Here is a 15,147-nt window from a genome sequence, read left to right on the forward strand (position 1 = left end):
AAGGATCGAATATACAATACTGTTCGAATAAGAGTTGGCAGTACAATAAAATGGAAAGGCTCCAAGGGACTGCGACGACCAAGCATCTCTACCTTGAATCCTTACGATCACACTTTAGCTCTGTCCGAGTCCGATATCTCCAACACCTGGCTCCGCACAAAAATGTACAGAAGTGTAGTATGAGTACACCACAGTCGGTACCCAGTAAGTATCAAGACTAACCTCAGTGGAGTAGAGACGAGATGCAGTCAAGATACTCACTAGTCTAATAACCTGTGCAATATGATATACAAAATAATAGGAAACAAATAACAATAAGGGCAACACAAATCAACCAGTAATATCGCTCAACAATTAATAAATACAAGTACACCCAATTAAATCAAGTCCTTCAAATAAATATCTTTCACATATAATTCTTCCAAATAACTCTCTTTCAAATATAATTTCCTCAAATAAAAATCTCTCAAATATAATTCTTTCCATAATTCTCTTTCAAACATAATTTCCTCAATTGGATATCTTTCAAATATAATTCTATCAATAAATACTTTTTGAAAAAAATCCTTCCAAATAAATATTTTGCATATAATTCGTTCAATAAAAAGTCACCATGTGACACCTCATTTCATAATCATAAAAATACGGGTCTCAGCACTTTTCATATTTTTCGTAAACACGGGTCTTATCCCACTATCATATTTTCATGGCACTTCGTGCCCGTAACTAAATCATCATATTTTTCCGGTACCTCGAGCCCATTTTTCATATCATATCTGCACGGACAGTTCACGTGCCAATAATAAAACCATCATATTTTCCCTCGCACTTCGTGCCCACGTTTCATATCTCAACCGCTTGGCAATAGCCACAGGCTCCCAATTTCAACATAAATCGGACTATTATCAATTTACCAACAACAAGACAAATTGCACAAGGTATAGAAATAAACACAAGGAAAATCACAACATCACATAAAAATCACCAATGCAACCACTCCACATCATCACATATCATCCCTAACAATAGCCACCCTTATCTCTCCTATAGCTACCCTTATCACTCCTATAATAGCCTCCCTTATCCTTCCGCCCTGACAATATCAATAGCCACCCTTATCGCTCCTATAGCCATCCTTATCTCTCCTATAGCTACCCTTATCACTCCTATAATAGCCTCCCTTATCCTTCCGCCCTGACAATATCAATAGCCACCCTTATCGCTCCTATAGCCATCCTTATCTCTCCTATAGCCACCTTTATCGCTCTTATAGCCACCCTTAATACTCTGCTCAGACAATATCCCATCACACATAACAATAGTGAAATGCCTCCCTTATACCCACATAATATCAACAGTAAAATGCCACCTTTATATCCTCAAAATAACAACTCACACAACACAATAATTTACACGAAAAATTATCACGGCAACATAACAAAATCAATTCATATCATAATTTGCCCAATGGCCACAACAAATTCCAAAGATACAACAAATCAATAAATTTCACAATAAATAGCCTAAGGCTCCACACAATGTGTATAAGACCTCAAAAATAATCAATAGAAATAGAAATTACTCAGCATAAGGCAACGCCTTTATTAATCCAAATTCTCAATAAATATATAATCACCTCTTATTAAGCTCATTTAATTAATTATTTGCAGAGGAAAAATTCATAATGAAATTAAATTCCAAGAAATATCAAACCAACAAACTCACGGAATTACATAGATATTCAAATAACAATCACATTAAATTGTCATATAAAAATAAATTCAACAAACAATGATTTAGGCATGGAAAATAGATGATTTAATAAATGCCAGCGATTATCCAATTTACTACACAATAATCCTAAGACTTTAAAATTTGCACATATAAGCCCGAGTACGTACTTGTCACCTCGCGTACACGGTTTTTCACATTTCACAAATGGCACATAAGACTCGATGCCTAAGGGGTAATTCTCCCACTCGAGGTTAGGCAAGATACTTACCTTTTTGAAGTTATGCCGAATTTCCAAAATTGCCTTCTTTCTTGAATTGACCTCCGGACCTCTCAAATCCAAGTCAAAGTCTTGAAGAACTCCTCCAAAATCTCCCAAAAATCGAGCTCCAAAATCTCAATCGAAAAATGGCGAAATGACCAATATTGGTCCTTAATGATTCTGTCCAGTTTCGCACCTGCGGATTCATTCCCGCTTCTGCGCAATCGGAGGTGCGATGCAATATTTCGCATCTGCAAAATCCACCATTTCTGCGTTCCAGGCACCGCAACTGCGGTGTCGCAGGTGTGCATTTTCGTCCGCTTCTTCGACCAAACACCAGCCCTGCCAATGTCGCTTCTACAATCGATCCCTCGCTTCTGCGTGGTCGCAGCTGCGCCCAAAATTCCGCAGGTGCGATTCCAACAGATGTTGCCCAGAAATAGCAGAAATTCCAGCATTTTCAACAAGTCCAAAAATCAACCCATTAGCCATCCAAAATCCACCCGAGGCCCTCGGGACTTTAACCAAATATACCACACCCGAAAATAAAATTAGACCATACCCGCGGGTCATAATACATATTACGAAGTTTCTCGAGACCTTAAGTCACTGAACGGGGCATATATTCTTAAAACTACATGTCGGATTGTTACATTGAGCAACCTAAGTTAAGTCTAGAACCACCCTAAATATAGGTCCAATGCCTCTTGGACCATAGGTATGGGACGGGCAGTGCACGCATAGGGCACGACTTAGAATTGAATTAGAACGCTTAGGTAAACAACTTTAACATAGTAATCGGGTAGCAAGAGATGATAGTCTGTGCCCGCTGAATAATATGAGTAACTCCCTACCTCAAGGGAGTTGCGAAGTATTATTTATGTTGCATGGGGTGATCCTTTAGGCTAAAAACCCCCCCCCCCCCCCCCCATTCTCTTCTTTATTCGTTTTATCATCTAATATAGGTTTAATAGTTATATCCTTGTAATCCTTACTTCTCATTGTGTTAATAAATTCATTTCACCCGTACTCTCTTTGTTTATCTTGCCTAATTATAATCCACATAGTCTTAAGTTCGGGCGGGACCCACAGTTGTGGACCTCGAAGAGTGCATAACACCTTCTCTTTGAGGAAATTTGAGCCCTTACCCGATCTTTGGAGGTGTTGACTAGTCAAACAGAGTTATCTGCATGATAGGTGCCCTAACGCACCTTAAAAATTGTTAGGTGGCGACTCTTTTCTTCTTTAACACTTTACCTCCGACTCAAAAGAGTTGTCGCACGTTGAGGCCCGCTTTCGCGAGAAAACGGGGCGCGACACAAAGATTTTTAGCCTAAAGGATCACCCCGTGCAACATAAATAATATTTCGCAACTCCCTTAAGGTAGGAGTTGCTCATATTATTCATCGGGAATAGACTATCATTTCTTGCTACCCAATTACTATGTTGAGGTTGTTACTTAAAGGCGCTCTAATTCGATTCTAAATCGTACCGTATACGTGTACTACCGGTCCCATACCTATGGTCCAGGAGGCTTTGGACCTACTATTAGGCGGTTCTAGACTCAATTTAGGTTGCTCAAAATGATAAAACTAGGTGATACTCAAAACAGATAGGACTTCATGTAAAGACAATTAAAGGCCCAAGTTAGCCTCCACACATAAACAACAAATGCACGCGGGCGGTTCAGGCAATATATAATTTCAGAATCAAAATTTAAAGTCCTATAGGCATGGTTTCTAGGTGATTCTGGATTCCAGTATTATATAAGCAACGTATAGGCAGGTTAAAACATCGCAAGTCCTATAGGCATGATTTCTAATTGTTGGTGAGGCAATAAAGCTATACGAGTTACCATATTACTAATGCTGATTTTATAAGAGCGCTCCTTAAGCAGACGTTAATGTCCTATAGGCATGGTTTCTAATAGTTACATAATTAGGCAGTGAGACAACTTTGAGAGTCTAGTACTAATAATGTTGATCTCATAAACAAGTTCTTATGCGTACAATAACATCCTATAGGCAGGATTTCTAACAATTGACAATTATGCTTGATTTTATAACACTCTATTCCTATAAACATATCATCTAGGCTGGGCAGCATAATGAAAACAACGGAAATAGTCGATTAAAGATTAGAATCCTATAGTCATGATATCTAGATGGGCAATACACTAAAGTAATAGAAGCAATTGACCAATTGATTATTTGAAGTCTTATAGACATAGTATCTAGGTTAACAAAGCATATGTTATAATCCTATAGGCATGCTATCTAAATGTATAGTAGTAACATAGAAATGAGCATGGTAGATAGCTAGACTAATGTGTTTGAACAGTGTACAAGTGAGGTGTACATGATTCCTATATGCATGATTTCTATTAGTGTGCAACATACCAAACGGAATAACAAACAAGGCATGCTGAACGAAATAGCAAATATAACACAGAGACCCTATAGGCATATTTTCTACCATTTCATGCAAATATTAGAATACCTCAGCCCCTTTTCATTAATCTCCCTGCTATTCGTTATTACAAATTATTACAAACCCAAAATGGAATAAATACATGCCTAATCATAAATGTAAAATAACCCAACGATGCATCTGGGCCTTCAAATGGCTTAAAATTTGGACATGCCCATATTCCAGGCACAAATAGTGTGCTCAAAATCACAGTGCCAGATTCAGCAGTCCATGTCTAATAACAAAACAATTCTCTTACCCATCCATTACCATTTATAGATAATTGAAGTATGAATGGCAACTCATGCAAACCCCAAATCATTTTAAGATAACGCAAATTCTAAAGTGGAGCATATGCTCATTGGGACCCTAATAATACAACTAACAAAAACAAGAATTCTACATGTCCCAAGGATAAGACACACCTTGAAAATCACATAAGCACCTATAGGATATAGAGAGTATACAGAACACATAGATTGGACATATACAGAGGTTTACAGATTAACAGACAAGTTCAAGGTAACAGATTTTTTGGGATACAGATGATTCGATTGCAGGAATCTAGCATATGAGAATCGACAAATAAAGGAGTTAAGCATGAGAAGTCAAAGTCAGCAGAGCCATGCATTAATTTCCAGAAGGTTAACAAATAGCAGTGACGTGCTTGAGAGACAAGGACCAACTTCACAAGAAAATATTAGCATAAGCACATAGGGCAAAACATAACTTAGATTTGTAAGCTTGTGACAAGCAGATAGTATTCATAAGAAAACCTATTAAGAAATTAAAGGTCAACAGTATTGAAAACTCTGCTCAACAGCTAATTAGCAGACATGTATCTAATTCTAAGAATGTAAGTCTATAGCAAGTTCATTTGTACATACCAAGGATTACAATAGGCATGAAACTGAGCAAACTAGCACTAGCAAACATGGCCTATAGAACAATACTGTGGTAACAAAAATGGTAGCAATTCATGCAACTATAGTACAGTGTTGAGGCTTGCAAGTAACATAGATATACATTCTGAAAGGTTCAGGATTCACATAGGTATGATCATTTTAAGAAAGTGAGCAAGTTGAAAGTTGTATATATGAGTGACTTAACATGAAGAGGGAAGAATGCATTTGGAATAATTTCTGGGCAAATATGAATTACTAGTAAGTTTTAACACAGGAATCCAAAGCAGAGTATGGAGATACACTTACCAGGCATTAATATTTGAACCAGGCAAACATACAAAGAGTAGGAATTACCTTAGTTAACTACTCATGATTCTAAGAGTAGAACCTAAATAGCATTAGGGCATTAAAACTACAAAGAGACATTAAGGCAAACAAGATTGAAAACAAAGGTAGCACAATAAAAGGATCACAGAAGTTCAAGTAACATGTAAGAGGGCCAGAACTTTATTGCACCTAGAAAAGAACAAGCTGCCCATTTAGAAGCTTTGGACTTAGGTGATATTAGAAACATCATCAAGACTGATAGTCAGTAGAACATATGATAATCATACAATATTAGAAATCTCAATAGGGAAACTGAACTATACAATAGTGGCACACACAATCATCATATATGAGGGAAGTAATTTGAGTTGTAAAGGTTAAGAACACTAACTAGTTGCAAAGATAAATGAGCAAAAGAGTGAGGAATTTATAATATCACTAATGATTTAGCAGCAACAATTGAAGGAAGACCTCAAATCTCCAGTGCTTCAGAGTTCACAAGAGTCTCGAGAAGGACTCCGAGTAGTGCTTGCACCGGAGGAGGTCGTTTTAATAGTATTATGGCCTTGGCTTTCAGCCAGCCAAGAATCCAATAGTTTCAGAAAATATTTGAGTGTACCAGAGTAAGTGATTGAGTGAAAGAGGAGAACAGTGAAAGTAATAACAGTAGTCCGGTCTTTTTTTTTCAAAAGGGAAATTGGGGAGGGGTTATATAGTGGTAGAAATCGAACAAGCAAACATAGAAAATAATTTATCAATCACAAATAAGGAAAGAATATCACATGCAATCAGTAATAGAACTGGTAAAGAAGAAAAATTGAAATGTCAAACCCTAGTTCGACGGAAATCAAAGATTAGCCGAAGATCTTGGTAAATCGGACCCATATAGCCTAGTAGTGAGTGTATATAGACGAAATATCATCTAAATCTCGAAGGCCTGGAGATAATTGTGCTTGATTTAGGATCGTATACTTGCCAAAGATAGGCAAGTACTATGTGATACCAAAATCATGTAAATAACGGAGAGATTGAGCATATATGGAAGGAAAATCATGGGGAGATTCCATATTAGAACTGAAATTGGGGAGGATTGAGGAGGCGGCTATTAGGATTTGAGAGGAGAAGAGAGTAGAGAGGGTTCAAAGGTGGCGGAATGAGAATGGTTTTAGGGTTAGGGGGTTTGGTGGATAAAAAAAAGGGAAATCTGAGATCAACTGCCAAGATTAAAAGGGAGATGGGGCGGGTTATAAGATGGGTCACGACCGGGTTGGGCTAAAAGGGTTGTCTGGTCTGGGATGTAGAAAGGGACAGGTGTTTTGGGCTTATTTTGGTCCGAAAATTGGCTCAATATTGGGCTTTTTATTTTTCAAAACAAGTGAAATAAAAGAAATAAATTAATAAAATAATTGTATAAATTTAAAAAATATTATTTATGAAACTAAATATTTTAGAAAATAGTAGGTGAAGGTTGTAAAAATATAAAGAAGTTATTTTGACCCTAAATAAAATGATGAACGCAATTAATTGTAAAGTATGGGCTATTATTGCAAAAATACGTAAATAGTTAAAAGAAATGCAAATGTGATTATATAAAATAAGATAAAATATTGTAAAGCATATGTGTGATTTTTAATAATAGATTTGGATGATTAAGTCATCACAAAATAATTTAAAGGGGTAACTAATACATATTTAAATAATTTAAATACAAGATAATTAATTTTAAAGCTTTAAAAATTTATGAAAAATTATAAAAAATACTTGTATGACTCTTGTAAATTGGTGATGGTGCAGGAATGATATTTAAAGCATATATGACATTTATAAAAATATGAGGGCAAAATTGAGTATCAACAACCATCATAAAGCACCGATAAGGAAAAGAGAAGTAAGTATAAAACTGACATTCGAATGTAAGTTATACTTACATGATGTATTCCACTTCTCGGGGAATGGCCTGCACTCAGTTGGGATCAAGTCCGAAGTCCTCACTCGGACAAAACGGCCTTGCCAGCCCCAATTCCGGTCCTCATCAATTCTTGAGAACAGGGCTTTACTGACCCGACGCACAAACTTTATCAGTCTCCCCCCCCCCCGAAAGATTCGGGGTCTGTATAAGCGAAGAAGATGGTCGGTGATGAACAAGCACCCATCGATTTTGTTCACAAAGAACTGAAGGAGGATCACGATCCTCCAGAGCATTGGATGAATCTGGCCTAGGCACACGTTGTACCTTCTGCAGAAATCTAAAATGATCGGGTCCACCGGGCCCAATTTAAAGGGATAAGTATAAATACTTAGGTACCCACGACTTAGGTGGTATTGACTTAATCGAGGTCGGGGACCGCTAAGTCTTTATCGGCCCAGTTGCAGTCTTTTTGGACCGCAGGGAGGACCTCTTCGATAATCGAGCAGATGTATCTCAAGACCTCCTCACACTGGCCCTGTACGGAGGAAGGCTTTTCAACCTTGAAATCGACGTTGACAGAGCATCCCCCGGGATGAACATTTTCAAAGGGGGTTCAGGTACTTGTTCATCAATGGCCACGTGCGGAACGGTCTCCTCGGCCTCAGTAGCCGGCCGCGAAGTAGAAGGAGCTTCCTTCTAGGGAACGGTTTTGGAAGTCTTTGGCATTTCTTTAGAAAATGGAGGAAAATTTGAGAAAGGTGAATAAAAAAAGGAAGTTGAAGGATTAGACTTGTTGGCTAGAGATGAAGATGGGTAAAAATTCTTGCAAAGGACCTCGAATAACCGGGGTAAAAGTGCTAAAGAGTATTGAAATCTTAAAGGAACGAGGGTAGAAGGTTTGGATGTAAAGTTAAAATGAAAAAAAAGAGGGGCTATTTATAGTAGTTCAGCGATGTTTCGCATCCAGGGACGGCCGACCGGCAGCTGACATGCATTTAATGTCATTATGACTTGACTAACGAGACGTTTCGGTTGTTTTGTCGTTTCTGTCACGGTGTATCGAACTAAGAATCAGAAGCTCATATCGTTTCTCGTCGTTTACTCTCTGAAAAATGAGGGGACTATCTGTATACGGGTGAAATCGAGCTCATGGTACATCCTAGCCTCCGACAAAATAAGCCAGGCTCGAGACATGGCAACAAGGGACCGAAATCGAGCTAAAGTCCCACCGGGCCAGAACCTGGGGGCATGATGCCTGCCTTCGAGAATATCGAGGCCATGATCCCGGAATCGGTCCTAGCCTCGAATGACTTCGAAGAACATTGTCAGACAATCCAGCATAGTCAACAGAAGGCCGAAATATCCGTGACCGGCCGAATATTATGGCGGGGATCTCGGCACATATCGATAAGGATCCGGCAAACAGAGAATCAGAATATTTTTTACCTTTTATAGAGTTGTACCTAAAATATGACTCCCCTACTATATAAATGGGGTCTGATAATTCATGAAATACATTGTAACATACAGCCAAAAGTAATATACTATTAATTTCTCTCTCTCTAGCTCTTGCTCTTTTTCATCTGTACCGGTCGTGGTGAGCCCGGCTCGAGAGTGACTATTTCACTAAGGCTGAAACTATCCAACTAGTGTGGTTTGAATTTATTTTATCCATATTTGTTCAATAGTAACTTAATTTATCGCTTTGTATCAAGTTAATTTGTGTATCCTTAAAATCATTTACAAATTTAATTATTATTCGATTTTATAGGTAAACAATGACAATGACTTAAGAGCTTAGGAATTCAATAGAGAATCATTTGTGTCATGGGATCAAGATTTAGACAATTAGATTTGACGCAAGGTCCAATGATTTGAGTAAATTTATTGTTTTCACTGAGTGTTACGATCGAAACAAAGAATTATTTGCAATATGCATTGATTTGGTAAAACAGTCGTTAGAAGTTTTTTTCTAACTTGACTTGTATTAAGTAAATTTAATTGGTGAAGCATGAAAGCACTCTTGTAGTCCGTTCTATCCCTAAACCCTGCGCATAGCGGGAGTTTAGTGCACTGGACTACTGCTCCTGCTGGGTAAATGAAACGGGCCGCCCACAAACTTTAAACAACAATTCTTTCTAAAGCCCTAATCCCATATGGGAGACTGAAAGATTATGGAGATGAATTGAAAATAGCTATTGATTTGTTGGGGAGTACAGTTTCTCAACATATCCATATCTGTATTTTGTAACCTAATCAGTAGCATTGTGGTATGTACCTAGTTCCATGTACTGCACTTTTAATTTTGATTCCCATGATTAAATGTTTTACTTGTAATGTCACAATTTATCTAAACTTGAGTAGTTGAAGTGTGAGGCTACCAAACCATTTCATTAATTGGAATAAACTTTATAACACGACGTTCATCCTTTTAACAAATTTGTGTAAAGCTTCTGTTCAAGGCACTTTGAATTATCCTGGTCAAAGAGATAAAGCTATCCAATAATAATATCACAATATGCTTTCTTGTCTTTTCATTTATTTTCTTCTGTAACCTAGTGCTAGTATGAGTAACTTTTGTTACATCTGTTTTTCCATTCTCATTTTCTTACGTCTCTATGGGAGTTTCTAAACCGCAGGCCGGCTCAACAATAAAGCCAAACCTTGATGAGAGGTCCTAAATATTTAAGAAAATTGTATATAGTTTTATTTGAAATCTATTTTCCTAACTTTTGGAGATGTTAAGTTATTAATTAGTTTTATGTAGTTGATTTTTCTGATAATGTTTTTCAATATATATCCATTTAATTTCTCTTGAGACATTATTGATCACATGTAAGATTTTATCAAATTTTAATTTTGAAAAATTTCTTTTCGCATATGCAACGGTTACAGGAATTGAGGACATTATTCCTTAAGCAATATAGACATTTGAAAAAGAATCAAGCGTTCTTATTTGATTGAGTATATCGATTGAAATTTTATCTTCTACTAGTTTGTTTCCCTTAACACTACTAGAAATTCGGCAAAAATCGACCGCGATTTACCGTCCAATTTTGGTCGGTCAAAAACTGGCCAAAAAATCGACCAAAGTCGGTCGTTTTTTCGAAATATTTTTTTTTTACGAAACCGACCAACTTTGGTCGGTTTTCTTTGGCGCAAAAATACGGGAAACTATTTTTGAGTCCCGTGAAATATATTTTTTAAGAAACCGACCAACTTTGGTCAGTTTTTTATTTAAAATAAATTAAAATTAATATTAAAAAACCGACCCCAATCGGTCGGTTAATTCGGCCGGTCATTTTAAAAAACCGATCGAATTCGGTAGGTAATTTTATTTTTTAATAAAATCGATCGATATTGGTCGGTTATTTTTGTACGAAAATACAATTAAAGAGTGTAAATGAAATAAAAGACAGACTTAAAATAAAATGCACCAATGGTCTAGTGGTAGAATAGTATCATGCCACAGTACAGACCCCGATTCGATTCCCATATGGTATATTTTTTAATTACATAATTAAAATACCGACCAACTTTGGTCCTTTTTTTGGCATTTATTTTTTTGAATTTAATTGACTGACCAAGGTCGGTCGGTAATTTCCGACCAACTTTGATCGGTATGTCCTTCCGACCTTCAAAATACCGACCACACGTTAATGGTCGCGTTTTGGGTAGTTATTGGCCATTACCGACCTACTTTGGTTGGTTTTTTTAGACGGTTTTTGTCGAATTTCTAGTAGTAACATGTTTAATTCCGAAGATAAGTCTAAACCATATATATGTTTTCAAGAACTTTCGAGATTAATTCGAAGTGACTATTATATGTTTAAAGGAACTTTCGAGATTAAGGTGATGTTTTTTTCCTCTCCAGATTTTCATCACATAGTGATGCTTCAAACTATTCAAATCTATTTTGAAGTTTTCTTTTCCTTAGCTTGTTTTATTAAAAAACTATACTTTTTACTTTAAATACTCAATTTTCTTAAAGAATAGTTGATTCAATAAACTTACTATCAATGAGAAATGAAAGGTAAATGGGCTAGCCAGTTTTAGGACTGGTAATTCAAAAATAGCCATCATTTGTAAAGTCATTGAAAAATAGTCACTATTTTGCTGCAACACGGACCGGTCCAGCATAATATACTAGAGATTGGTGCACCTGTGTATGAATTTTCAGCATATTATACTGGAACTCCAACATGCGGAAAGTTCCAGCGTAATATATTGGAGATTGGAGTACATGTGTATGAACTTCCAGCATATTATGTCGGACCGGTATATTATACTAGAACTCCAGTATATTATGCTGGAATATTTTCCGGATTTTGAACAATGTTTTCGTTCAAATTTATCTTTACATGAAAAGTGACTAAATTTCGATTACTTTTGAAACTGCGGCTATTTTTCAATTACCACTTGTAAATCTAGCTAATTTTGAATTTCTTCCAAATGAAAGCCCCAAAATTTGGCGGCCTAAAGGCGTTGCTTTACGTACCTTACCCAAGAGTCGGCAGTGCTAAAGTGTTGAGTAAATTGTCCATAAAAAAGAGTTTACTATAAACTTTATTTATTTAACTAGTTGGTGTTCGAAATTTGTGGATTCGACTAATTTAAATTTAAGCATATAGGCTCACTAAGGTGGTAAATCTCTATCTATCGAATTGTTCTTCATTTTTAATATTCAAACTCATAACTTTTTATTAAAGAGGAAGGATTTGGAGCACCCCACCCCACCTACTCCATGATTCAACTTCCTTGTTAGGGGATAGATAGGAAAGGTAAATACTCCTAAAGAGTGACAGAAGTGCATAGAATAGAATATTGCAGTCTTATTTATTTTTCTTTCAGAGTTGGAGAAAATGGAGGGGGTGAACTATCCAAGGTGAAGACATTAATTATTTATTTAACATAGATATATTAGTAAACTTGATTGCGTTGTCCATATTTTCAACTTAATATAAGAATTAAAACTTACGACACTTGCCAAATTTGAGTAAAATTGAACCAATAAGAATACGTATTCCAAAGCTAGAGAGGCTGACTTGTGTGCATACTTTCAAAACATTAATCAGTAACTGTTTTCAGCTAGTAATTACGCACAGACTTGAATTTGCAAGGTTCAACTTGAAAACACGTCTTAAAATTTGCGCGCAAAACACATATAACAATCAAAGTTTTGGTATGAATCAACATCTTTTACACCGAAAATTAATGCATCTATAAACAAGTACATGTATGGTTTGTGTATAATTATTTCTAAACAAATAAAACTTTCTTGCTTTCCAACTAAATTATCGTGAACAGAATATAATTATTTCTAAGCAAATAAAACGTTTCTTGCTTTCCAACAAAGTTATCCTGAACAGAATATAATCACTTCATCAATATGGTAGAATTTAAATATAATATACATACAATGATAATATTAAAAGAACTAAGGAGAATGCATTACTTGAAGTTTTGGCCATCTTCCGAATTAGAGTAAAAGTAAAATAAACACAATATTTCTACTTACATTTAAAGTTCAAACTAATTTACGTAGAAGCAACATCACTCCTCCCCCTCTCCCCCCCCCCCCTTTTTTTTTGGGGGGGAGGGGCGGGGGTGTATGGCTTAATTTCCTCCCTCTATATAAATCCTACAAAATTTCATGCACATTCCAAAAACATCAACTCCCCAATTGCTAACAAAACATAACAACTAAAGTCATCTTCCTTTTAGCTCGGTTGAGTAGCTTATTCGGACGTCGTGAACTCATTTCTGCCTTTGCAATACCAGCGCACCAACTAAATCCTAAAAATACTCCCAAGAAAATGGCAAAATCTAGCTCTAGCTTGAAAGCTAAGACCTTAAATGGCATTGGCAATCTCATTAGAGTTCTCCCAACAGGAACAGTCTTCATCTACCAATTCCTAAACCCTATTCTCACAAACAATGGCCATTGCACTATTGTCAACAAATACCTCTCTGGCATCCTAATTGCCCTTTGTGGCTTCTCTTGTGCATTTTCTTGCTTCACCGATAGCTACACCGATAACGACGGCGCCACTCATTATGGCATAGCCACAATGAAGGGACTCTGGCCAACAACTTCAGCAGTTGATACAACAACTTATAAAATTAGCGTTGGTGACTTTGTTCATGCATTTTTTACTATGGTTGTTTTTGGGGTTGTGACTGTTTTGGATAGGAACACTGTGGATTGCTTCTTTCCATCGTTCGAATCAACGCAGAAAATGTTGCTAATGGTGTTGCCACCAGCAGTTGGTGCCATTTCTAGTGTTGTGTTTATGGTGTTTCCTAATAAACGTCATGGTATAGGGTACCCTAGTCAAGATGAATCAAGCTCAAAGTAAAAAAAAAGTTTATATTATTGGCTTAAAAATATTTTGTATTGATGATTTGATTGAGTGGTGTGCTATATATTGAGAAATGTTTTTTCTTTTTTTGGTCTTTTTTTTTCCTCAAATCAAGTGAATTATTCTTTGAATTTGGTGAAATAAGGTGTATATATGATGTAAATCAAGAAATGAATATTTGGGTTTTACTTTGTGGGATATATACAATGAGTTTGTGATTTTTCAAGTATTGGATTCTTAGTTTACTTTGTATGTCTAATCGAGCAAACACCCTATGAATATATTTAATTACCACTATTTCATGCATGCCTTTTGGAATTGTTATAATAGCTTTGATATTCTTTTCTCTAAGCAAGTTTGATGAGTTTTTCTTGAGTAACTTTGATGATTCAATTGAGAAATTTAACCTAAAAACAAATATTATGATGTTTAAACATCAATAACTCGAACAAGAACTTGATGAGTGAAATAACCAATTACGTACGTCGACTTTATGAGTTTTTGAAACAAACAAACAAAAAAGAATCAAATATTTAGACACATATAGGAGGTAATGGTTGTTAATCTTGTTATAATTTGTATATATAGATCACCATGTCTACTAGTATCTTAAAACACAAAAAACGAACTCCTTTAATTTGACGTATATAGTTTTTCCCAAGGAACATGACCAAAACTTTATCACGTTTGCTCTTAAAAACTTCTCAATATAATATATATCATGTTCTTATATTATATAATTTTTTATATCAGATTGAAATAAATTTAGATTTTAACACAGTTATAATTAATATATGTTATGTGATCGTAAATATATCTCCACATATATTTCCAAAATCTGTAGTGAACGTCCTCAAATAACAAACTCTGTTAGAAAAATTTATTACCCTCCCCAGACCCTATTAGTGAAATTTTACTGGGTTGTTGTTGTTATTGTTGTTGTTAGAAAAATTTATGAGGGAAACACGAAATTTGAAATCGTTTTAAAATCAGATCGTCCCTGCATTCCAGCAGCTTCAAAAAGAATTTTGCAGCAGTGATATTAAATTTCTTTAGGAGTACTATATTGATACAGAAAATTAAAAAGAAAAAACAATGGGAAATGAGAGATAGAGATAGCTGGAAGCAAGAGGAAGCTATTGCTTTGCTTCCCCGTAATTCAAAATAATTAAAATGACATAA

The 15,147-nt window shown here is 35.9% G+C and overlaps 1 protein-coding gene across 1 annotated transcript; it reads left to right on the forward strand.

Annotated features, from left to right (window-relative positions):
• Positions 1-13,251: 13,251 nt before the first annotated feature.
• On the forward strand, positions 13,252-14,194 carry LOC107780724 (protein DMP2-like). Its single transcript, XM_016601298.2, has one exon. The coding sequence runs from the start codon at positions 13,420-13,422 to the stop codon at positions 13,960-13,962; it is 543 nt and encodes a 180-aa protein (XP_016456784.1). The 5' UTR covers positions 13,252-13,419; the 3' UTR covers positions 13,963-14,194.
• The last annotated feature ends 953 nt before the right edge of the window (positions 14,195-15,147 follow it).

This window comes from Nicotiana tabacum, chromosome 14, assembly GCF_000715075.1.
Source record: "Nicotiana tabacum cultivar K326 chromosome 14, ASM71507v2, whole genome shotgun sequence".
NCBI classification, from domain to species: domain Eukaryota; kingdom Viridiplantae; phylum Streptophyta; class Magnoliopsida; order Solanales; family Solanaceae; genus Nicotiana; species Nicotiana tabacum.

Bases quoted from the DNA above. Each gene is read 5' to 3' on its own strand.
- LOC107780724 (XM_016601298.2), top strand. From the start codon at position 13,420: ATGGCAAAATCTAGCTCTAGCTTGAAAGCTAAGACCTTAAATGGCATT.